The sequence below is a fragment of the Manis javanica genome, chromosome 4 (assembly GCF_040802235.1).
Source record: "Manis javanica isolate MJ-LG chromosome 4, MJ_LKY, whole genome shotgun sequence".
In the NCBI taxonomy this organism is placed as follows: Eukaryota; Metazoa; Chordata; class Mammalia; order Pholidota; family Manidae; genus Manis; species Manis javanica.
This window is the reverse complement of record NC_133159.1, coordinates 44,161,142-44,183,917: the sequence shown is the minus strand read 5'-3', so window position 1 is coordinate 44,183,917 and position 22,776 is coordinate 44,161,142. Positions and strand designations below refer to the sequence as shown.

The 22,776-nt window shown below is 47.7% G+C and overlaps 1 protein-coding gene across 2 annotated transcripts in view; it reads left to right on the top strand.

Annotated features, from left to right (window-relative positions):
- Positions 1-18,644, top strand: part of DHCR24 (24-dehydrocholesterol reductase) — a 28,185-nt gene extending 9,541 nt beyond the window's left edge. The window contains exons 3-9 of one of the 2 annotated variants that reach the window (XM_017655248.3): positions 1,308-1,413; positions 2,106-2,224; positions 4,063-4,326; positions 8,846-8,989; positions 14,115-14,327; positions 14,705-14,883; positions 15,940-18,644. In XM_017655248.3, the coding sequence (XP_017510737.2) occupies positions 1,308-1,413; positions 2,106-2,224; positions 4,063-4,326; positions 8,846-8,989; positions 14,115-14,327; positions 14,705-14,883; positions 15,940-16,093 (1,179 nt within the window). In that variant the 3' untranslated portion in view covers positions 16,094-18,644. The remainder of the gene's footprint in view (positions 1-1,307; positions 1,414-2,105; positions 2,225-4,062; positions 4,327-8,845; positions 8,990-14,114; positions 14,328-14,704; positions 14,884-15,939) is intronic. The other variant, XM_017655249.3, reaches the window with a different exon arrangement.
- Positions 18,645-22,776: the final 4,132 nt, after the last annotated feature.

Genomic DNA, 22,776 nt, shown 5'->3' with positions numbered 1-22,776 from the left:
CAGTATCTAATTTGTTGTCAATCTTTGCATGCCTGGTAAGCTTTGATTGGATTCTAGACATTGTGAATTACCCTTTTTGAATGCTGGATATTTTTGTATTCATGTAAATCCTCTTGAGCTTTGTTCTAGAACACAGCTATTTTACTGGGAATAGTTTGATCCTGGTGGATCTTGTTTTTCAGGTGGGGCCAGAGCGACATTTAATCTAGGGGTAGTTATCTCTCACTGCTGAGACAAGACCATTCTGAATACTCTACCCAATGCCCTGTAAAGCACAAGTATTCCAGTCTGGGCTTGTGGGGACAGATACTATTTTCCTGCCTTGTGTGAGCCCCCTAGCACTGTGACTTGTTACCTTTCCAGTGGCACTTTCCCTGGCCTCAGCCTCAGGTAATTTCCTCAAGTGTATGCACTGATCATTACTCAGCTAATACTCAAAGGTTACCCTTTACAGTTAGTTCTTCAGAATGTTCTCTGTGTGCAGTTCTCTCCTTTCCAGTACTCTGTCCTGCAAACTCTATTCACCTTGGTCTTCCTGGATTCCCAACTCAGAGTCCACTGGGCCCCTCTAGGCCCCCCTCCTGCATGACCTAACTCCAGGGAGTTAGCTGGGGCATTTGCAGAGCTCCTTTTGTTTTTTGCCTGTCTCTCAGCAATCATTAATTTCACTGTCTAATATCCATGATGTTGAAAACTTTTGTTTCATATACTGTGTCTGGTTCTGGTTTTCAGGCAGCAGGGTAAATCTGGTCCCTGTTGTTCCATCTTAGCTGGAAGCAGAAATCCACATGATGGCATTTTAATATGTCCATTAAAAATCATGTTTTCCAAGACTATTTAATGACAAGGGATGATAGTCATAGTATAGTGTTAAATCTTAAAAAAAAGAAGGCAGAAAAGTATGGGTGTTTGGTATTCAAACATACAAAATAGCAATACAGATACGCATGGAAAATGACTGGCAGTAAATACACTCACTCCACTGTTAACACTGATCATGAAGGGCTAGAGTGGATGATTTTTGTCTTCAGATATACTGTTTGTTTCAACTGAGTATGTCCTGTATAACCTACAAGAAAAGTAAACTAAATATTGAGTATAAAGGTACTTGAGAGGATAAGATTAAACTAGCAAATCAGAAACCTCACTTGCTGTAAAGAAAGACTGAATAATGTTCTAGAAAGAGGCTGTAAAGGCTGTGTTGATTGTTTGGGAAGGTTTGGGATGATACATACCTTTTGGGTGAAGAAGCCCCTGTTAGGCCCAGCAGCCTCCTTGTGACCCATGGTCTCTTCTTATCTCAACAGATTGTCTGTGTGGAGCCCTTGGTGACCATGGGTCAGGTGACTGCCCTGTTGACCTCCATTGGCTGGACTCTACCTGTCTTGCCCGAGCTTGATGACCTCACAGTGGGTGAGGGCTCAGTCCTGGGATCAGAACTGGAGCGCTTGGCCCACCTTCCTCCGTCCAGTTCAGGATTCAACAGTTTCATCCATGACAGAAGTCACCCTGTCTCAGCCCAGATCCAAAGGGAGGGCGCTCACTGCCTGCCATCCCATTTCCCAGTAGCTCAAGTTGTCAGACAGCATATTTTTGTCTCTGGTGCAAAGCTGCTTCCCTGTGACTCATACTCATTGCTCCAGTTCTGCCCTGTGGAGCACACAGAATAAGTCTAGTCTCTTTCCTTTTGTGGGAGTCATGGTCCCCAAAGCCTTTTCTTCTCCAGGGGACACAACTTCAGTTCCTTTAACTGTTCCCACAGGACAGTTTCCTGCCACCTACCCAACTCCTCTTTCATTGAGGCCCCTCTTAAGAGGCATGCACACAGGATTCTAGGTTGGGTCTGGCCAGAAGGGAGGGTGTGAGTCCCTTGACGAGGGCCCCTGCCCATTCCCCCACCTCTGAGCAAGCCCTCATGCTCCCATCCGAGCCCTTCTCTCCCCTGCTCTCCAGATCCGCAGAGATGAGAAAGGCACCCAAGTGGCCAGCCCTATCATGCCCACATCATGCTATAAGCTCCCCACTCCAGTGAAGTGCCCTTTACCCAGTTCTTACCCCAGCCACAGCCCACAGTTCTGCCTGGTTTAACATCTGTGCTTCTCCAGGGGGCTTGATCATGGGCACGGGCATCGAGTCGTCATCCCACAAGTATGGCCTGTTCCAGCATGTCTGCACTGCCTATGAGTTGGTCCTGGCTGATGGCAGCTTTGTGCGATGCACACCGGTGAGTTCAGAGATAGGGCGTGTCCCCACCAGCCTGCCCTGGGCATTAATGGTCAATCAGTGGAGGTGACTCCCCTAGGGGTGCTTCATTTCAAGTATGTCTGTTCAGCCTGGGTATGTATCCATAACAATAACAGATTTATATAGCCCCTTACATGCACTCGGATACTGTTATAAATGCTTCATATATATTAAGGTATTTAATCCTTCAGCAACTTTATGATGTAGATACTATTATATGCCATGTCTTACATATAGGAAACTAAAGCACAGATAGGTTAATAAACTTGCCTAAGATCACACAGCTAGTATCCCACACAGCTGACATTTAAACCCAGATTATCAGGCTCCCAGATCAATGTCCTTAGCCATTCACTGTACTGCCTCTCTAAGGAAAGTCAGACCTGAACAAAGCTGTATGTCAGATGTTAATGAGCAACACGAGGGGTTGTTTTGGAGAAATAAACGACAGTTCTACTGCCCAAAATGGGACATAAACAGTTAAGGCATTTTACCCTAAGGAGTGGAACAGGATTGAAACTAAATCAATTCATATCCCCCCAAGCATATCCACAGGGTCCTGGGATAGGAGGGGCAGTACAGTCCTTTAGAAATGGATGTTTCAGAGAGAGCCACCGGGATCGTTGGCCTCACAGAAGAGGGTCCAGGGCAGGACTCCTGGCGGAGAGCTCTCTGGTCTTTGATAAGAGACCCCTTTCAGGATTTACACCAATTCAGCGCATTGTCCTCAACACTCACCTGAGCCCTGCCTTCTAACCTGTTTATTACCAGCAGAGAAAAGGGACAACATTAGTGAATTACTTCCCTTCTTGAGGCCACTTCCTCATCTGACAAGTGCACTGTCAGGAGGAGAAGGTAGATTCCTTTCAGGAAGCTCCTGGCATGGAGCTAGGCATGCAGCAGATACCCGATTGTGACTGCTGTGATCTGACAGTGTGGGTAGGCGAGGGCCCAGTGGGGAGTGGTTGGTTGGCCTACTGCTGCAGTGCCAGCCTGCTGTGCCCTGCTTCAGCCCCCTCCGGCCCTCTGCATCCCATGGCATCCATACCAAGGTCAGAGGCCACACAGGGCTGACCTCTTGGTAAAGCCCAGATAAGGCTGGATTCTTTCAAAAGGAGCTTTATTAGAATCAGAGACTCTGAATTAGAACAGATGGATGAAAATTATCTCCAAGAAAAGAAGGAGCTTACAAGCAGATTCGTGTAACCCAGTGAGTGGTTGCGGGAAGAATGCTAGACTGCAAGTAAGGCATTCATGCCTGTGCCCCAACATTACTGCACTGCCTGTGGAAAGCCTTGGGTGGGCCCTGTCATCTCATGGACCCTCACTTTCCTTACCTGTTCAGGTGGGAATGCCCATGCTCTCCCTGGGCTGTGGAAGGACTCCACAGCTAATGGACTAGGAAAGGTTTTGTAAATGCTCCCCTGGTGACCCTGACCTTCAGTAAGGGTTCAGCTCTTTTTTTTAGAGCCCGGTCTGAGATCCTGACCCTTAGTCCTCCATTCTGGGTCTTTGGGCAATGTTGGTCATGGTCTCCTCCTGGGTAGCCTGTGGTCAGGGACTTTCCACAGGTGGAGGAGAGGACATACTGTCTTACATTCCTGGTGCAAGGGCAGCATGAGGTCAGATACACTAAGCTGCAGAGAGAAAACAGGCCCAGAAAGTATGGTTTGGAAATTCCTTGCTCGACTCTACACAAGACAGTGACAGAACAGGAATTCAGCTCAGGCCCTGGGTTCTTTGTACCCATATTGACTGCATGCCTCAGTGCAGGGTCTGACATTCAGGCTCTCAACATGTGAGCACTCTGTCTTACAGTCAGAAAACTCAGACCTGTTCTACGCTGTTCCCTGGTCCTGTGGGACCCTGGGCTTCCTGGTGGCCGCCGAGATCCGCATCATTCCCGCCAAGAAGTATGTCAAGCTGCGATTTGAGCCAGTGCGAGGCCTGGAGGCCATCTGTGACAAGTTCACCCATGAGTCCCAGAGGCTGGAGAACCACTTCGTGGAAGGACTGCTCTACTCCCTGGATGAGGCTGTCATCATGACAGGGGTCATGACGGACGAGGCAGAGCCCAGCAAGGTAGGCTAGGGTGTTAGCTGCCTTGGACTGAGACCTGCAGAGAGGAAGGCCCTTGGGGAGGGGGGACTGAGCATGGTCTCCCACCCTGATTCTGGCAGATACCATCTTGGAGGCTGCACCACCAGGGATTTAGGCAACAGGATCTGTAGTCAGACTGTCAGACAGAGACAACAGCTTCCATTTACTATACCCTACCACCTGCTAGGTGTGCGCATCTCTTGATAGGTGCCTCCTTGATCCTCAGAGCAACCACATTTCATAGATGAGCAAACCGATGCTCAAAGAAGTCATGTAAACTTCCACAAGATTCACAGAGCCAACATTTGAGTAATGGATTTGAGGCCTCAGAATCCAAATTGACCTTTAAACCTACACTATGTAATTTTTAATAGCATAAGTTTGTTTCTCCATTGAGAAAGGGTTTGTGCTTACTATGAGAGACTTAGAAAATATAAACAAAACAAGTAAAAAGAAAGAAAAGACTTAACCTTTAAACATGACCCAAAGCCAGCTCTTGCTAATCTGTTTGGTGTGTTTACCTCCTTTTTGCTGTATAGATTTTTTTTTTAAGTTTTAAAATAAAAATGTAGCATAACAATGTTGAAATTATAAAGAAAAAGTTAAAATGGGTCTCTTCACCAAAGCACACTCCCAGGGTAACCACTGTCAACATGTGCATTCTTCAAGGAGTGCATATGTGTGCGCAGGCGTGTGCATATGTGTACATGCCCTCTTTTCATTCCATTGCATCTCCTTGTGTGTAAATAACTGACCTAACTCATTGCTTACTCATGAGCATTTATATTGCTTCAAATGTTTTGCTCTTACAAGTAAGATTGCCTGCAGATTTTCTTACATTTATCTTTGGCCTCTTGTACAAGCATTTCTGTAGGATTGACTCCAAAAAATGGAATTCTTGACTCAAGGTTCTGAGCACATCAAGTATTGATAGCTACAACTAGATGGCCCTCTAGTGATGGTGTGTTGAGAGTGCTTTTCCCCTGCATTCATGCCAATGCTGAATAGTATCACTCATTTTTGCCAATTTGATAGGGTTAAAAATAGTATCTTGTTTTATTTTGCAGTTCTCTGGTCACATAAAAGATTGAGCATCTCTTTGTGTAGTTTTCCGGTTTATTTGTCCTCAGCTCTGTTCACCTGTTCAAATTTGTGTTTTTTGGTTTAGGTTTAATGTGATAAGTATTTCCCCATGTTGTTACATTGCCTTCAAAACCATCATATTTAATGACTGCAGAAGATTGCATTGACCAAACGCCCCATCATTTACTAAACCATTCCCTATAGTTGGAAACTTAAGTTGGTTGCAGTCTTTCCTTATTTTAGTTAATGCAGCAATGAACACCTTTTGTCTCTAATTTAGTAACATTTTAGTGTAGAATTAGTACATCACAGAAAAGGCGCTCTTAATGTCTCTTGATCTTTACCTGTGTACTTTAAAAACATTTTAAAATTGGAAAGGGCTTGAAAATCATTTGGTACAATTCCCTCTCCAAAAAGAAATGAGTCCCAGAGTGGGTAAGAGACACCCAGCTAGCATGGGGCAGATTTAAAATTGTATCTCAGGCTTCTAGTTCAGTGTTTTTCCTCTCCATAATAGCTTCTGGAATTTAGCATCATCCGTAAACATTGATTGCACACCATCCTCCTGGGACACCGGTGAATGCTGGGGTATGGGAACCCTGGGACCAGGAGTGTCATCTCTTTGATACACTAGATGCCGTCTAAGGTTACAATTGGGCAGAGGAGTTTGTGCAGCTTTTAAAGAGTTTGAACACCATGACCAATTCCTTTATTTCCCAAGAAGACCAAGGCCTTACCCAGATACTCACCTGGGGGCAGTGGCTTAGGGGCTAGGCCCCCAGGCCACAGACTTTTGCCAAGTGTGCTGATGAACAAGACCCTAATGCCCAACGGTAACAGGGCTGGGAGAGGAGAGTGACAAGTGCCTTTAGAAGTGTGGGCATTTCATTTGAGGAGCATGTCTTCCAAACATTCCTATTTGGCAGGCTGCTCAGGAATTTGCTCCTGTGTGCCAAGCACTGTGATGAGTCCAATGCATGCAATGTCTGGTGGAAGTCTTACTGCAACCCAGGGGGAGGCAGCCCACTCCCATTTTACAGGGGGAGCCCAGTGAGAGGAAGTGGCTTGCTATCTAAATTCAAGGGCACGAACTGGAACTAATCCAGCTGCCCGGCTGCCTCAGCTGACGTGTCCCTGGGGAGGGATGCATGATCTGGGTTCTTTATCATATCCTGGCTTCTCTGGCATGAATGGCTCCTGATGAGCCAGTGAGCACCAGCAGGGCCTGTATCCAGGTACCCTTGAATCTCAATTTCATATGCAGCTAGTACCATTGGCAGGTGTGTGGCCAGGCCCCACCTGGGGTGAGAGCAAGTGGCTGTGTCCCTGTTTCACTCCCCTTTGCATGAGCAGGCAGAGCCAGCATGCAGTATCCTTTGCCCCGTCTACACCATGCATGCTGAAACAGATTTGGACAAACAAGATCTTTAGCCCAGTTTCCTGGCACACTGGCCCCCGGTTTCCTCCCTGCAGAGTGGCTCACCAGAGAGCCACACAAGAGTGTGATAAGCTGCAGGTGTTGGCTGTCAGAGATGGAGAGCAAAGGTTGCCTGGCTCGAGGGTGGAGGGGCAAAGACAGTGAGAGCTCCAGAAAGGGAATGCTGGGCCCCACTCTGGGTAGGCAGTGTGCTTGGCACTTCCCACATTGTTTGTTTTAGTCTCCCAACCACTCCAGGGGGGAGTAATTTGTCCCTTTTGCCTGAAGTTGAAGTGAGTTTCAGAGAGGCTAAGGACTGGCTGACTGTGTTAAAAGTTGAAAAACACAAATTGGCAAACAGTATGCACAGAACAGTCCTGTTTTCACAAATTTTTTGTGTGCATTTATGTATGTATACCCAGAAAATAAAACCTAATGAATACACATTGGTTGTAGTCGTTAACTTCTGGAAGATGAGGCTACAGGTCTGTCTTTCCAAGTTATGGATTTCTGCAGGGTTCAAAGTTTTCATGAGTGAGAAATGAACATTGCTTTTGAAATCAGGAAAGAAAATCACATATTTTAAAAAAATAACACCCATATTCCAGATCCTGCCACTCAAGGTGCTCTGCCTTTTCAGCCCAGCCTTGTGCAACATGGGATACGTTTGAGTTCATGCTCTGCCTTTTGCCAGCTTTGTGACTCGGGCAGTCTATTTGATGTTAGTGATTCTCAGTCCTGTCATCAGTGAAACAGGACCAACCCTGTTGTGCAAGGTCATGGAGGAGATCCAGCACCGACAGGTTACGTGCCAGCAGTGTCTTCCCGGAGCATGGACGCTGCACGGCCTGGGACATGGTGTGATTATTCTCTACAAGCTACCCTGTGGGCTTGCTCACTTTTGCCTCTGCTGCTGCCTTGATCTCCCTGATGGTCCCCTGGCAACATTTTACCTCTTCTATATGACGTCTACTCTCTGCTTCCCTCAAACCCTTTGCTGAGACCCAGCTGGGTGTAATCTCACCTGTCCCATAAAACTCAGCAACCTCTCCTGCCCCCTAGAGAAGCTCACTTGACATGGGGTGGGGGTGGGGGTGGGGTGTGGGGTGTGTGTGTGTGTGTTTTCTAAGAGGCACAAAAAACTCCCAGAGAGTATATATATATATATATATTTTTTTTTTGCCATTTTAAATATGAAGAAACAGGCTGAGAGAGCTACCTGCCCAAGGTCACACACAGGGTTGGGCTTGGCCCCAGCTGCTCAGCCCTGGAGTCTGTACTCCTCCTGGGCTGCCAACCTGCCCTTCTCTGAAAGCATCTGCCCAGAATTCATTTCATGGATGTGGAAGCTGAGGCCCAGAGAAGCTCAGTCATCCCAGGGCACACAGCAGGGAAAGTGTTGAACCATTTAGACTGAAGAAGATACCAGTTAAATATAAGATACCATGGGGCCTGGTGCCAAAGAAGCATGTAGGCTTACTCTGAGCATCCTCTATCGATGGCAGCTGTGGGGGAGTGCTGTGCCTACAGGATTGCAGGGCCTGGGCTAAAGTGGCAGGGAAAGTGCCATGTCCCTTAGTGCTAGTGGCCAGGGGACCCAGTGACAAGGGGTGCCCCATGCTCAGTGTTTGCCATCTCTGGCCTGGTGATGCTTCCTCTGCATGGAGCACTATTGTGGCAGATGCCATTAGGTATCTGCACGTGAGACATCTTTCAGTGAGAAGGAGCAGCAGACTAGGACAGCTGGGTAAGCTCTCTAGATGGTCAGGAACTAGCTGTTGGGCCCTAGGCACATCACTTAACCTCTCTGAGCTGCTTCCTCTGCTCAAGAACACCTGCTGTGCTTAATTTCACCAGGCTTTCAAGAGTCTTAGGGGTGATAGAGACATGAAAGAGCTTTGAAAAAGCTTGGAGTACTGAACAGAAGCCAGGTATTGCTGTTACACCCCGGTGCATTTGGTGCTTGTCTATGGGCTGACACAGTGCCCTCTGTCATTTCAGCTGAATAGCATTGGCAATTACTACAAGCCTTGGTTCTTCAAGCACGTGGAGAACTACCTGAAGACAAACCGAGAGGGCCTGGAGTACATTCCCTTGAGACACTACTACCACCGCCATACGCGCAGCATCTTCTGGGAGCTGCAGGTGAGGCTCAGATTTCTCAGGTGTTCTGGCTCCTGGCCAGCCTGGAAAGGAAACAGGATGGTTAACACTGCAGCTGCACACTAACCCTTAGGGGAAGAGAATGGCTTTGTCCTAGCAAACTGGAACCCTGCGACACAGTCATCTCCCTGAGGGAGTGGATCACCTTTACTGAAAGCAGCAAGCTGTCAGTGAGCATCTGCTCCATGCCAGGACACTGGGCCAGGTACTTCGAAGAACAGTCCTGTTCCATCCTTGAGGAATTAAGGCCTAACTGTTCGGAAGGAAAGACCTTGGCTCGGTGTCTCAGGAAAGTCAGATATAGTGAGATGAGAGACCAAAGTCAAGAAAGCAAAGTCAGTTTTAATGCACTCTGCATAGAGTAGCAGAGCTGGCCTGCCTAAGATAAGACAGGTAGGCGTGAATGCTTATTCTGAGGCCTCTTTTATGTGGTTTTTGGCAGGGCAGAGAGGTCCTTGATTGATAGCTGTCAGCTCTCTAGGCTTGTTCTGATTGGTGAAATGGGGACAGGGGCTGTGCTGTGCCTGTGCCTCTGATGTTTCTTATCTGGGGGGACCCTGGACATTTCCTGAGTCACTCTTAGACCCTGTGGCTTCATCTGATTAACTCTGAGTCACTTCTGGCTTTCTGATTCTATTTGATCAACTCCCTGAGTCATCTCTGGGGGGCCCTTTCTCCTTTTCCTCCCGCTCATTTCTGTCCTTCTGCCTAACATAACCCAACATACAGACTTGGGCACATAAAGGGCCCCAGGAACAAGAGAAAGAAGCAGTTAGTCCTATCTAGGGTTGGAGGTAGCTGTTAAGCTTGGCCTTGAAAGTTGAGTAACAATCTCTGTCAGGCATGGAGGGATGGGGAACAGTGCCATTTTAAAAAAGGCATCAGGGAAGGCCCCTCAGGAGATGCCTTAGGAGCAGGGGCCTGAACATAGGGAGGACAAGCCATGGAAAACTCTGGGAGAAAGTGCTCCAGGCAGAGGAAGAACCAGAGCACAGGTCCTTAAACCAGCCATATGGGCTATTTTTTTAAAAATTCACGTGGAATTGTGTAACATAAAAATAACCACTTTAAGGTATATAATTCCATAGTATTTAGTACAGTCATGATTTCATGCAACTGGTACCTCTTACCTAGTTCCAAAACATTTTTATGACCCCAAAAAGAAACGCTGTGCCATTAAGCAGTTACTCCCCACCCCCTTTCCCCCAGGCTCTAGCAACCTCCAATTTGCTTTCTAGGCAAATATCTAAGAATCTGTTGTTAAATCCAAGGCCATGAAGATGTTTTCTTCTAAGAGCTCTATGGTTTTAGCTCTTATATTTAGGTTGTTGATTCATTTTGAGTTAAGTTTTGTATATGGTGTGACATAGGGGTCCAACTCCATAGCCATCCAGTTGTCACATCAGGGTTGCACGTTTTTGAAAAACAGCAAGAAGGCCCTGAATTAGACCCATGGTGGGGGATGGGGTCACACAGAGAATCTTAAAAGCACCAAGAGAAAAGCAGCTCATTAGGTACAAGGGACTTCCCATAAGACTATCAGCTGATGTTGCAGCAGAAACTTTGCAGGCCAGGAGTGGCATGATATATTCAAAGTTCTGAGAAGAAAAAAACCAACTAAGCATACTCTACAAGATTACCATTAGGAAATGAAGGAGAGATAAAGAGTTTCCCAAACAAACAAAAGTTAAAGGAGTTCATCTCCACCAATCCAGCCTTAAAAGAAATGTTAAAGACAAATCAAGAAAGAAGGGGCTTCTCTTTCTTTGACTTTTTCTTACTATAAAATGTAAAAGGATGTGAAAAAAAAAGTCTCACTGGTAAAGGCAGTTAAGAGACAAAAGTAAAATCAGCTATACCTATAACAAATAACTAAGTGTGCACAAAATCAAAAGATGTCAAATATGGTGTCAAAACATAAATCATGGAGGGGGTGGGTAGAGTGTAGTGCTTTTAGAATGCATTTGAATCTAAGCAACCAGCAGCATAAGTAGACTGCCAGCCACGTAGGTTGTTCTTGATGAACCTCATGGTAACCACACATTAAAATCCTATAGCAGATACACACACAAAGAGGAGAGAGCAATCAACATATAACACTGAAGAAAATCATCAAATCACCAGGGAAGAGAGCAAGAAAAAAGAAAGAAACAGAGAACTACAGAAAAACCAGGAAACAATGAACAAACTGGCAATAAATGCATACCTATCAATAATTACTTTAAATGTAAATGAGATAAGTGCTCCAATCAAAAGATATAGAGTGGGCTCAATAGATAAAATAATAAGACGCACTTCCTGCAAGAGACTCACCTCAGACCTGAAGACACACGCAGCCTGGAAGTGAAGGGCTAGGAAAAGATACTCCATCAAATGGAAATGAAAAGAAAACTGGAGCAGCAAAACTTATATCAGACAAGATAGACTTTAAAACATTAGACTATAACAAGAGACAAGAGCATTACATAATGATAAAGGGATCAATCCAATATGAGGATACGAGGGTACAATAGTAAATATCTGTGCACCCAACAAAGGAGCTCCTAAATATATAAAGCAAATATTAACAGACATAAAGGGAGAAATTGACAGTAAGAAAATAATGGGAGGGGACTTAAACATCCCACTTATATCAATAAATAGATCATCCAGATAGAAAATCAGTAAGGAAATAGTGGCCTTAAACAACATATCAGAGGTACAAGCAAGCTTCTAGTTATCAAAGAAGTAAGTCACAGGGATAAAAAGTACAGCATAGGGAACAAAGTCACTAATATAATAACTATGGTGACTGATAACTAGACAACTGTGGTAATAATTTAATAATATATATTAATGTCAAATCACTAAGTCATATGCCTGAAACTGGTGTGATATTGTATGTCAACTATATGTCAGTATAACAAAAAAAAGAAAAAGAGTGGTTCTAACTGATATTTTTCACTAATAATTGACTGTTTATTAGGAAAAAGTATAAATGGCTTTTAAACATAAAAAAGGTGATGCGCTTTCACTCAGAATTTCAAGACGGATGAAACCAAACCATAGGAGTCTCATTTTTCACCTATCAGAGTGACAGAGACGCAGAACTTTGATAACACACTTTGCTTGCCAGGCTGTGGGGAAAGGACATTCCCCTATGTTATTTGGTGGAGTATAAAATGGTACAAACTCTTGAAATAGTATACATTAAAATTGCACAGTGTTGGAACCAGAATTTTTTCCACTTCCAGCAATTTATCTTACAGATAAGTGTACATGTAAGTGGGTAAAGACACATGTATAAAGGACATTCATTGGAATAGTCTGGAGACAATTTAAGTGCCTGTCAATAAAGAACTGATTAAATCAGTTAGGGTATAGCCATACAGTAGAGCAAAGGCCTGCAGAAATTATTGGTAAAGGACTGATAGTAGTTTATTTAGGTTTTGTGAACCATGAGGTCTCTCTAGGAGCCACTGTACCCTTAGAGCCTGAAATCAGCCACACATAATATGTAAATGAATGGACATAGTTGTGTTCCAATAAAACTATTTGTGGGTCAGGTTTGTCCAAGAGCCATAGTTTGTGAGTCCCTGCAGTACAGTATTAGATTTCCTCAACAAAGAAAACACTAGCTGTCTGTGTGCCAAAACACACTGGACACAGTGATAAGCAGGAGGCGGGCAGATGCCACCATTTGTGAGCAGTGTTTTTAAAGCCTTTCTGTTGTTCTGTGTATCAAATGTCTCTAAGGATACACAGATAATTCCTGATGATGGTTGCCTTTGGGGCAGGGAAAGCCTGGGTTGCAGGAGGAATGAAATGGGTTCAGGGCTGGGAGGGAGATGGTCACGGACATGAGAGGAAGCTTAACCTGGACTGTTGGAATTACTGCTGTGGGCACGCATAGCTTTTCAGAAACAGCCAAGGAAACCATAAACCCATGCTATGTACTGCACTCCTGTTGTGTGCCAGGCATCAGTACAGGTGCCCGTCTAACAGAAAAGAGCAGACAGGTGCCTCCCTCAGCACAGTGGCCTGGTGATTCCAGGGGAGCAGAGGGGAAGAGGCACTCAGCCTCCAGAGCTTAACCTGATGGCCTCTTCAGGAGGCTGCCCCAACCCCTGGTCTGATATGTGGGCTCTTTTATGAGCTGCCTCTTCATCTCTTGCCCCAGTTCTTCCCCCAGAAAGACAGAAGACTTGGAGTAGGAAGGAGGATCGGGAGCCAGAGACCAAAGTCTTCCCTGTTGGGGCAGGGGGGTGTAGGACTGCCAGCTGGTGGGGGGCAGTGGGTGTCTTTGGAAAGCAGCAGGGCTAAGTGAGGCTGCCCCCCTTGTGGTGGTTTGAGGTGTGGAATAGGAAGACTAACCTCTGTTCAGGAGGGTGTCCAGGGAGGCCTAGTTGGAGGACTGGGTAGGGGAAACAGCTGGGGGCCACTGTGAAGAGGCAAGAAACAAGAAGAGGAGGTAGCTAGTCCTGCCTAGAGTTGGAAGTAGCCCATCAAGCTTGGCCTGGGAAGGTGAGCAAGAATTGACTGTTGTGTGAAGGGGGGATGGAGAGCAGTGATGCTTTAAATGAGGGACGGGGAGGGGTGTCAGAGAAGGCCTCTCAGGTGGTGCTACAAACCAGTTAGCTCACTGTTGAATCTGAGCCAGACCTTGCCCACCCAGAGAGCCATCCCTGGCTGTGTGACCTTAGGGAAGTTGCTTAAGCTCTCTGAGTATCCCTCTTCTCATTCACCAGCATTTATTTCTCAAATATTTATGGAATGCCTGCTCTGTGTCAGCCACTCTGTCCTCAACAACTAAAACAGCAATTAGAGCTGCCTTTTATTTTGCTCCATGCACAGGGCTAAGTGCCTTCCATTTGGTATTTATTCTCACAGGTTCCATCTTACAGATAAGGAAACTGATCTTAGAGAGCTCTAGTAGCAGCCCAAGGTCGTAGCTGGTAAATGCCAGAGCTGAGAACCAGAGCCAGATCCGACTGGACAAATCCTGGTACCACCCCGCCCCTCTAGATCGGAGGGTGTACCTACTGCACTTCCATCAAGCACTCAATCTGGCGCACAGACACTCCCCCCTTGGGGGTTCCTTCTCTCCATCCCAACTGCTGTCTTGCAGGACATCATCCCCTTTGGTAACAACCCTGTCTTCCGCTACCTCTTTGGTTGGATGGTGCCTCCCAAGATCTCCCTCCTGAAGCTGACCCAGGGCGAGACGCTGCGCAAGCTGTATGAGCAACACCACGTAGTGCAGGACATGCTGGTGCCCATGAAGTGCCTGACGCAGGCTCTGCACACCTTCCATGAGGACATCCACGTGAGCCAGGGCAGGGTAGGGCGAGCCGCAAGCCAGCCTGTGGACCCTAGTCTTCTCAGAGCCACGGGACTGACCATGGGCACACCTGCCCTCTGGCCCTTGTTCTTCCACTGTTACGTGGGCCCACTCAGGCACAGCCTGGTGGGAGAGAGGTCACAGAGGCCACAGATGAGCACTTCTGTGACCTGCTCAGATTGTGTCCCCTCGTGTGGTGGGCTTGAGGTGCTCGCAGCCGTGGCTTGGGGGGTTGGGGATAAAGCTGTGCATAGCCAGAGAGGGGTTCCCTGGAAAATGCTGCCAGGCCTCCCACTAGGTAGGGATGGGGTGGGCCAGCCATGAGCCTGTCGTCTGTGGGAAAAAAGGCACCACAATCCCCTACCTGATCTACCCAGGTCTACCCCATATGGCTGTGCCCGTTCATCCTGCCCAGCCAGCCTGGCCTGGTGCACCCCAAGGGAGATGAGGCGGAGCTCTACATCGACATTGGAGCATACGGGGAGCCACGTGTGAAACACTTTGAAGCCAGGTCCTGCATGAGGCAGCTGGAGAAATTCGTCCGAAGCGTGCATGGGTGAGTCGCCCAGAGTGGGGTGTGGTTCCTCTGGCTACCAGCCCCAGGGTGCTGCTCCATGGGGAGCAGAGTAAGGGCCCCACAGCCAGCTCCAGAGCCACACCAGCTGGTGGCTTAGGGACTCTGTACTGCATCAGCCTGATTGGGGAAGGGCCTTGTCACATAAACAGGTGGAATTGCAGGCTTTTTGGCCCTCTTCTTCCTGCATCCGCCTCCTGCAGTAAGCTCACCAACATCCCTCTAGAGGCTCCAGCCAGAAACTCAGGAGTCACCCGCTCCTCCCCCAGGGCAGCTCCTCCCCCAGGGCAGATGACAGCATTCATGGGCTGCTGCTCCTGGTTGGGTGAAAGACCAGCACTAAGGAGGGAGATTCCTGCCTCTGAAATGACACAGAGGCCAGGGCAGAATAGCTCAGGAAACGGCCTGGAACAGACTATCAGTGTACCTAACATGGACAGATCTCAGAATAATCATGGTGATTGGAAGAAGGCAGGAAAGAGGGAAGGGAGGGGGTGGGGATAGGGATATGATTCCATTTATATAAAACCCAGAATCTGCCCGGGGTGGTGCAGGGCAATGGATAACACGGGAGCATGAGGAAAGTTTGTGGGCCATGAGTATGGTCATTATCTGGTGATGGTTTCAGGGTTGTATACATAGTCAAACTTACAATCAAGTCGTATGCTCTAAATATGTGCAATTTACTGAGTGTCTATAAAAAAAGAAAGAAAGCCCACGGCCCCTATCAGGGAGGCAGCCAATCAGTTCACAGAGCACTGGGGGAGACCCAGCTGACCAAGTTGGACTCCTGTCTCTGTCTCCACTGCTAAGCCACTTAGCACTTTGAGCCTCAATTTCACATCTGAAAATGGGGGTGAGAACTCCTACAGCCTCCATCACTAGGTCATGAGGGGGGTCAAGCAAGAAGAGTCCCCTCAAAGCACTCCCCACGCAAGTGTGCTATGCATCAGGGACAGCTGGGGTTCTCTCAGGTCCCTGTCCCCTCCCTGCACCCAGGCCGCCACCTTCTGCATCTTCACCCGCTTCTCTTTGCAGGTTCCAGATGCTGTACGCAGACTGCTACATGAACCGGGAGGAGTTCTGGGAGATGTTTGATGGCTCCCTGTACCACAAGCTGCGGAAGCAGCTCGGTTGCCAGGACGCCTTCCCCGAGGTGTACGATAAGATCTGCAAGGCCGCCAGGCACTGAGTGCAAGCTGCCTGGAAGGAGACAGACATGGGTGGGCCCTGTCCCCAGGGCCAGTAGGCACCTTCCCTTCACTCACACTAGGTTGTTAACGCTTTTAGAAGAAACCCCTCCAGCACTCCCACCCAGACAGCACCAAGAGCCAACTTCCGGCCCCCAGGGCCCATCGAGTGGAATGGAGGGGATGTGGGATTTGGAGTTAGACAAACCTGACTGTCCAGCTCCCAGTTCAACCACTCCTTAGCTGTGTGACTCAGTGAGTCACTCAACGCCTCTGAGCCAGCTCTTCATCTGGCAAAAGGGGCCGCAGTACCTGCCTGCAGGTGTTGTCACTTAAGCCCCGTGCCTATCGCATTGGAGGCGCTGAGTAAGTGGGAGCTGTTATGGGGGCTTCCCGTTCAGCATCACCTCTGACTGCAGTGCTTTGGATTTGGTGGTTGGGGCAGAAGGCCCACGTTAGGTCACCTGGGCACAAGTTTGGCGGGAATAATAAGGGAATGCCCCGGGGTTGCACTGCCATTATTTCAGTCAGCCAGAAGAGCTCCTCACTGAGGGAAGGAAGGTTCCTCTTCATCCCAGGGGCCTCAAGGAGGCGACCAATGGGGTGGGTAGACCCAAGGCATGCGGGGCCAAAGCTAAGTCCGATTCCAAAGTTCTCTCTGCCATCCTTGGTGACTTCCTGCCCCTTCCTCCTTCCTGCTCAGGCTTGCAGCCCCACCCCAGCCACTACCCAAGTTGACTCAAAGGACTGTGTCCCCTGGAGAAGACATTTCAGGGTTGAATCCTGTCTGGCCCAGAACCCAGACACATTCCCAGGGGGAGTGAGTGGTTTCCCTCTGAATTGGATCCAGAGGATCTGGGCTGACTCTTGGCTCTCCAAACGACCCTCCATACCTCTTGTCACAGCGGCATGTGTCCACACTGCTCTGCGGCATGGTGGGCCATACCAAGCCGGAAAATGGAGCCCGCCTTGGGTTTCCTGAGGATTTTCACTGTGGGGCTGAAGGAAAGAGTATCAACTTGATTTCTCCAACCACTCATCCCTTTTCTTTCTCCCCCACCCACCTCTAGTTAATTTCAGTGCCTTATAAATCCTGAACTCAGAGAAAATTAGCTCCGTTTCTGTTCAAAGGGAGGGAGGCCTCCCTAGGTTCTTCCAACTTATTAGAACTTGGTTGTTTATGCAATTCCATCTGAAGAACTGGCCAGCTTCAGCTGAAAACCCGGAATCTGAGGGGGAATTGTGTCATGTAAGGAAAGCGGGGGTTAAGTGAGCCGTGTCAGGCAGGGACATCCTGAGAGGGAGAGGGAGCACCCTACCGGAGGCAGGAGATGGTGCTAGTCCCTGCACTCTTGCTAGTGTGCTGTGTGACCGAGGCCAAGTCACTTGTCCCTCTGAGCTGCAGTTTGCTCATCTTACACCAGTACAGACAAGACTTACCACGACCTTACAGCTGTAGAAGTGCATGGCTGTCTTAGACACCGTGGTTGCAAAACCTGTAAAAAGCCTCACTGGTGTGGAAAGTTAGGAAAAATAAATGATCCAGGTATACGCCCGGGGTTGTCTGTCATTTAAGGTCCTTCCTTCACCCAAGGCCAGCTCTTATCTCATTTTTAGAATGGTGCATCTATAGCTTGCTGGAAAATGTCTGATCACTGCAGGTTGCCAGAATCCTCAGAGTCACATTAACTGACAGTGGTCTGGGTGCATTCATGTCTCTCAGAAAGTAAAGGAACCCCCACTTGCCCATTGGCCTCGAAGGGGCATAAGAAATAAACCTCATTCTCTAGCTTGTATATAAATCATGTGAATTCTAGCATTAGCTCTCTTAGTGGGCCCATGTGCTTCTTGCTCAGTACTAACCTGATGATCCTACTTGCTGTAGAGGAATGGTTAACGTGAGCAGACTAACCCAACAGAGAACAGCCTCAACATTGCACAAGTGTGGCCTCCATCCCTGAACCACTGGGAGTGGCTGGAGATGGTGGCAGCCTCACATCCTTAGTTCTGCAAACCAAAATCCTGCCCTTCACACACACCACCTTGAACCTGGGGCTTGGAAGGGAAGGTCTTGGAATGGCTGCAGCCTCAGGTTAATGCTTTGCTCCATAATATCTGGCCTGGAAAGGGGCAGTCTTCCAAGCATGGTGAACTGAGTTAACCTGTTTTTCTTGTTGCGAGTCCCATCCCTCTCCGTCCACCGTTGGTTTAATAAACTTGGCGCCATGTAGGGAGCAGTGTGTGTATGGAAGGTGAAAGAATAGGCCTCTCCCCTTCCAGAGCCCTGAGTTTCTTGGCTGCATGAAGGTTTTCTGTAAAATCAGAATTGTAACCATTTTGGCTGGATGGATGCATGACTTAATTGGCTGTGACTGAAAGGGAAGGGAGGGGGTGGTGATAGGGATAGTGTATGGCTTTTATTTTTTCCTGGATCATGGGGACCAGCGTGAAGGGCTCTGGCAGCTGCAGAATCTGCCTACTGTCCAGAACACTTCATGTCCCCATAGCTGCAGGGCCACTGTGCTCCAGTAAAAATAAAGAGTGACCTGGAAACTAGCCTTTGTCATTTCTTACCCTGGGGACCTGCTCTGTGGAGTCAGACCTGGGCTAGAGTGCAGGCTGCTGCTCACTGGGTCTGCTTCCCTCTCTGAAGCTGCATGCCTTGGACAAAGGCTGAAGACCACATGGGGGAGTGACTTTACCATTTTAGAAATTCTGTTACTGTCACAACGGGATCTGGCCTATGTGTGATAGGATCCCCTTCTCTTCAGGAGGAATGGGTGGAAGCTAGGAGACTAGTGAGAGTGCCCTTGAGATGCTGGGGTGGGGCCTTACTGCTTTTTAAGGCACTAGGTCAGGTTATCAGGAGGGAGCTCTGTGCTGCAGCCCTGGCTTTGTCACTTGGTTGTTAACCTAATTTTGGCAAGTGAGTGAATCCTGTACAGACTATATCAGACTTGTCTACAAACTGAGAGTACTAGCTGTCCACTTAAGTCCATTCCCCACTTCTTGGAGCACATTGCTAGACTACATTTCCCAGCCTTCCTCACAGTCATGTGTGTCTGTGTTAGCCTTCAGGAGAAGGTGAGCTCCTGGCTCTTTCCCCTTCTATTAGCTGGATGCAAATGACAACTAGGCCATAGGCCATGGCAGTCACAAGTTAGAAGGAGCCTGGATCCCTGAGTCACTGTAAGGGACAACTCCCCATGACTTGAACCCTGGCCTGATCTATTTATTACAGGAGCAAAATATAAAATTTGTAGTGTATTTGAGCCACTACATACTTGGAGCTATGGTAGAGCAGTTTAACTCACCCTACTTGTTATAGGGTTGTCGGGCTTAAATGAATAGGATTATAAGAGTAGAGTTTAGTGCAATACAATTTTATGCAAATGCAAGGATATACCTGATAAGACATTTTCCTAAAACTGTGATGTGGGGCTCCCATACTGAAGTTATTCCTACAGGAAATTAATTTTCCAATTGCTCAGTTTCATAAATCTGGATTTTGTGAACTCTCCTTAGAAGAGGATTTGAAATACCTAATGCTCCTCCAAACAGATTCTGCGGTTTAAGCCTTAAATGTCACCTTACATTTGAACATCACACAACATACCATCTTATTCGATCCTCACAATCCTGTAACAAAAGCAGGTCGGTTTCTAAAGCTCACAGTGATTCCCCCTGAAGGCCACGTTGGAGCTATTGCTGGCTTAAACAAGGATGCAGACTCATCATCTAGTCTTTAACCCCAAAGTGTTTCAAGAGCCTTAGCCAGAGCAATCTGAGACAATAGCTCCAGACCTAGAAACGGGGAAAATGAGACCCTGTGGCTGAGTCCCACGTAGTGGGAGGTCAGGTTTCACTGAATGATTTCTGCTGAGAAAATGCCACTAGTGATCAGCAGGGAGTGTTGGGCCTTGACCCAGAGCCCTTCCTTTTCCAAGGAACCCTCTTGCCCAACCAGACCCTCAGCTCACATGGCAGGGTCCAGACACCAACATTCATCCAGCATTGTATCAGTGGGTTTTCCAAACTTGGCTTATATAAGAGAAATCACACTACACAAGTTAAATGTAGATGTATTTTTAAAATGTGCTTTCTAGTTCTGTCCCGGTGTTAAGATGGCCCACAGGCCTCATCCTACATGACCCCTCTAATCACTGCAAGTGTCTGCCCTGGCATGCTAGGCTGAGAGAGACTGAGGCTTGGTGGGGTCTAGGTGATATTTTGCTGTGGACTGAATGTTTGTGTCTCCCCAACCCCATTCATATTCTGAATCTCTAATGTAATAGAGTTGAGAGAAGGGCCTTTTAGGTCATGAAGGTGGGACCCCCATGATGAGATTAGTGTTCTTACAAGAGACAGTGAGAACTAGCCCTCTGCTAGCCACCATGTGTGAGGATGTGAGAAAGATGACCATCTGCAAAGCAATCTAAGGGCTCTTACCACATCTGTAAGTACTGTGATCTTAGACTTCTCAGCCTCTAGAAGAGTGAAATAAATGTTGGTAATTTAAGCCACCCAGTCTATAGCAACTTGTTAAAGCAACCTGAGCTGCTGAAGACAGATGGTGTGAAGCTTGAGCCAAAAGGCCCAGAAGTAGCTGCTCTGCCCGGCACTCCTCCTCCCCCAGGGGGAGCCCTAGGCAGCAGATCCAAGGAATGATTTTCCTTATTAATGTGACACTGAGATCATCGAAAAAATATATATATATATTTCTCTCTGCCCCCACTTCCTAGCACACAGCTCCTAAAAACCCTGTAATTTCCCAAATGACAAGAGCAGTAGGAGCACCTTTTAATCTTTCATTTGGTCTTTGACCCAGGTTCCTGGCATTCCTGGGATTGAGATCCGAAATCCCTTAGAATTTACTGGGTTGATAGGAATGTCTTTTGTTCCGTGAGGTAACTGGGTGGGCTCCTGGATGGGGGCTGGTCTCCAGAAAGAGGCATGATTAGAAGCTTGGAACTTTCGGCCTCGCCCACTGTCTTGCCAATGAGTTTAAGCTCCAGTCAAGTTCGCTATGGATTCAATGTGACCAAAGAAAATGACAGCAGAACGTTCTTGGGGTGAAAGGGTTATACCCAACTTTATTTCCAGGTGGCAGGTCAGTCACTAGAATCCCGTTCGCTCAGAGCAAGTCTGCATGCAGCAAGCCAGTCTCTGCTTCTGGGCCCCTCTGTCCTCACAGTCGTCCCACACAGCCATCCTCTGGGCCTCTGTTCTTGGCACTGCCACCACTCCAGCCTCTGCTCTGCTCTCCTGCAGCCCTGCCACCGTGTCGTACCCAGGGCACTGGGCGAAGCTCTTTTTTATAGAGTCAACAGCCATGTATTGCCCACAGGTGTGCAGTGAGCCAGTCAACCAGGGCCAGGTGAGAATCCTGGCCACAGGAATTCTCATTTTATCCACACCCACCATCCTCCAGAGAGGGAAGAGGGGCTAGAGACTGAGTTAATTGATCATGCCTATGTGAGGAAGCCTCCATAAAACTCCCAACAGTATGGGATTCCGAGAGCTTCCAGGTTGGTGAACAGGTCTTCAGGCTTGAGACTGAAAAAGACCTAATTTTTCAGTTCAAGTCAGCAGGCCAGAAGTCTCAACTCAGATGCTCAAGCAGAAGTTCCCTCTTACTCAAGACTTTCTATTCAGGTTCCCAAGAGGCCCACCCACTTTGGGGAATATTAATCTCATCCAGAAGCACCCTTCCAGATGTGCCCAAATAATGTTTAATCAAGTCCAGTCAAGTTGTGATCCAGACAAGCTGACACATAGAATTAACCATCACAGGTGTTTTGGTTTTGTTTTCTAGAGCCAGTTGTTGAATATTTACTGGCACACCACTGAGGGGAGTGGCTTATTAGATATGTCTACTAAAGAGCACCCCCCAAATCCAAGCTTAGCAGGAAAGGTAGTTCCCAGGCTTATTTTTGCCATCTCTGGCCTCGGAGCATTTGCCTCTCTAGCTGCTGAACCTCCGACACATCTGTGGTAATCCCCTTCTCCTTCCTCCATTCCCATTTTTGTCAAATTTCCATTCCCTGCCAGATGCTGCAATAGGTCCAGGAAGAGGGACTGGTCAATAACCCAGGTACATGGGTAAACTTCCCTGAGAAGGAGGCTCTCCGAGGGTCCAGTTAGAGATCGTAAAACTCCCTTCAGGGCCAAAGCAGTGAGGATCTGGGGTGTGAGCTCTGAATAAGAGGGGCTTCCCAGAGCTCCCTCACATCTGGCCTGGCTGCTGGTCATTGTAGCTTCAAGGTAGAAGGCACTGTATAGGGTTCATGATGGTCAAAACCATCACCCTCGTAATGGTCAGGTATTGATAAAACCCTAACACAGCCAAAAACAGTTCATTCTATTAACTATGTTAACTAAGGCAAAAACACTGCGTAACTTGTTCCCTGAGTCTCAGTTTCCTCACAAAATGCCAGCTGTGCTTGATCCTGCTAAAGCATTGCAGGTGACCCACAGCCCATGCCCACGAGCTGATCACAGAGCTAGTTGCAACAGGACTGCTCACATGTGATGCTCATTCATTGTAACATTACCTGTGCTCCAGTTTCAAGGTGGCACTGGAGGCATAGGTCTGGTGGCATGGCTTATGAGAGGCAGTTTTTGCCCTGCTCAGGGCTTCCCACAACCTGACAGGACCTCACATTAGGCTGGAAGAAACTGCTAC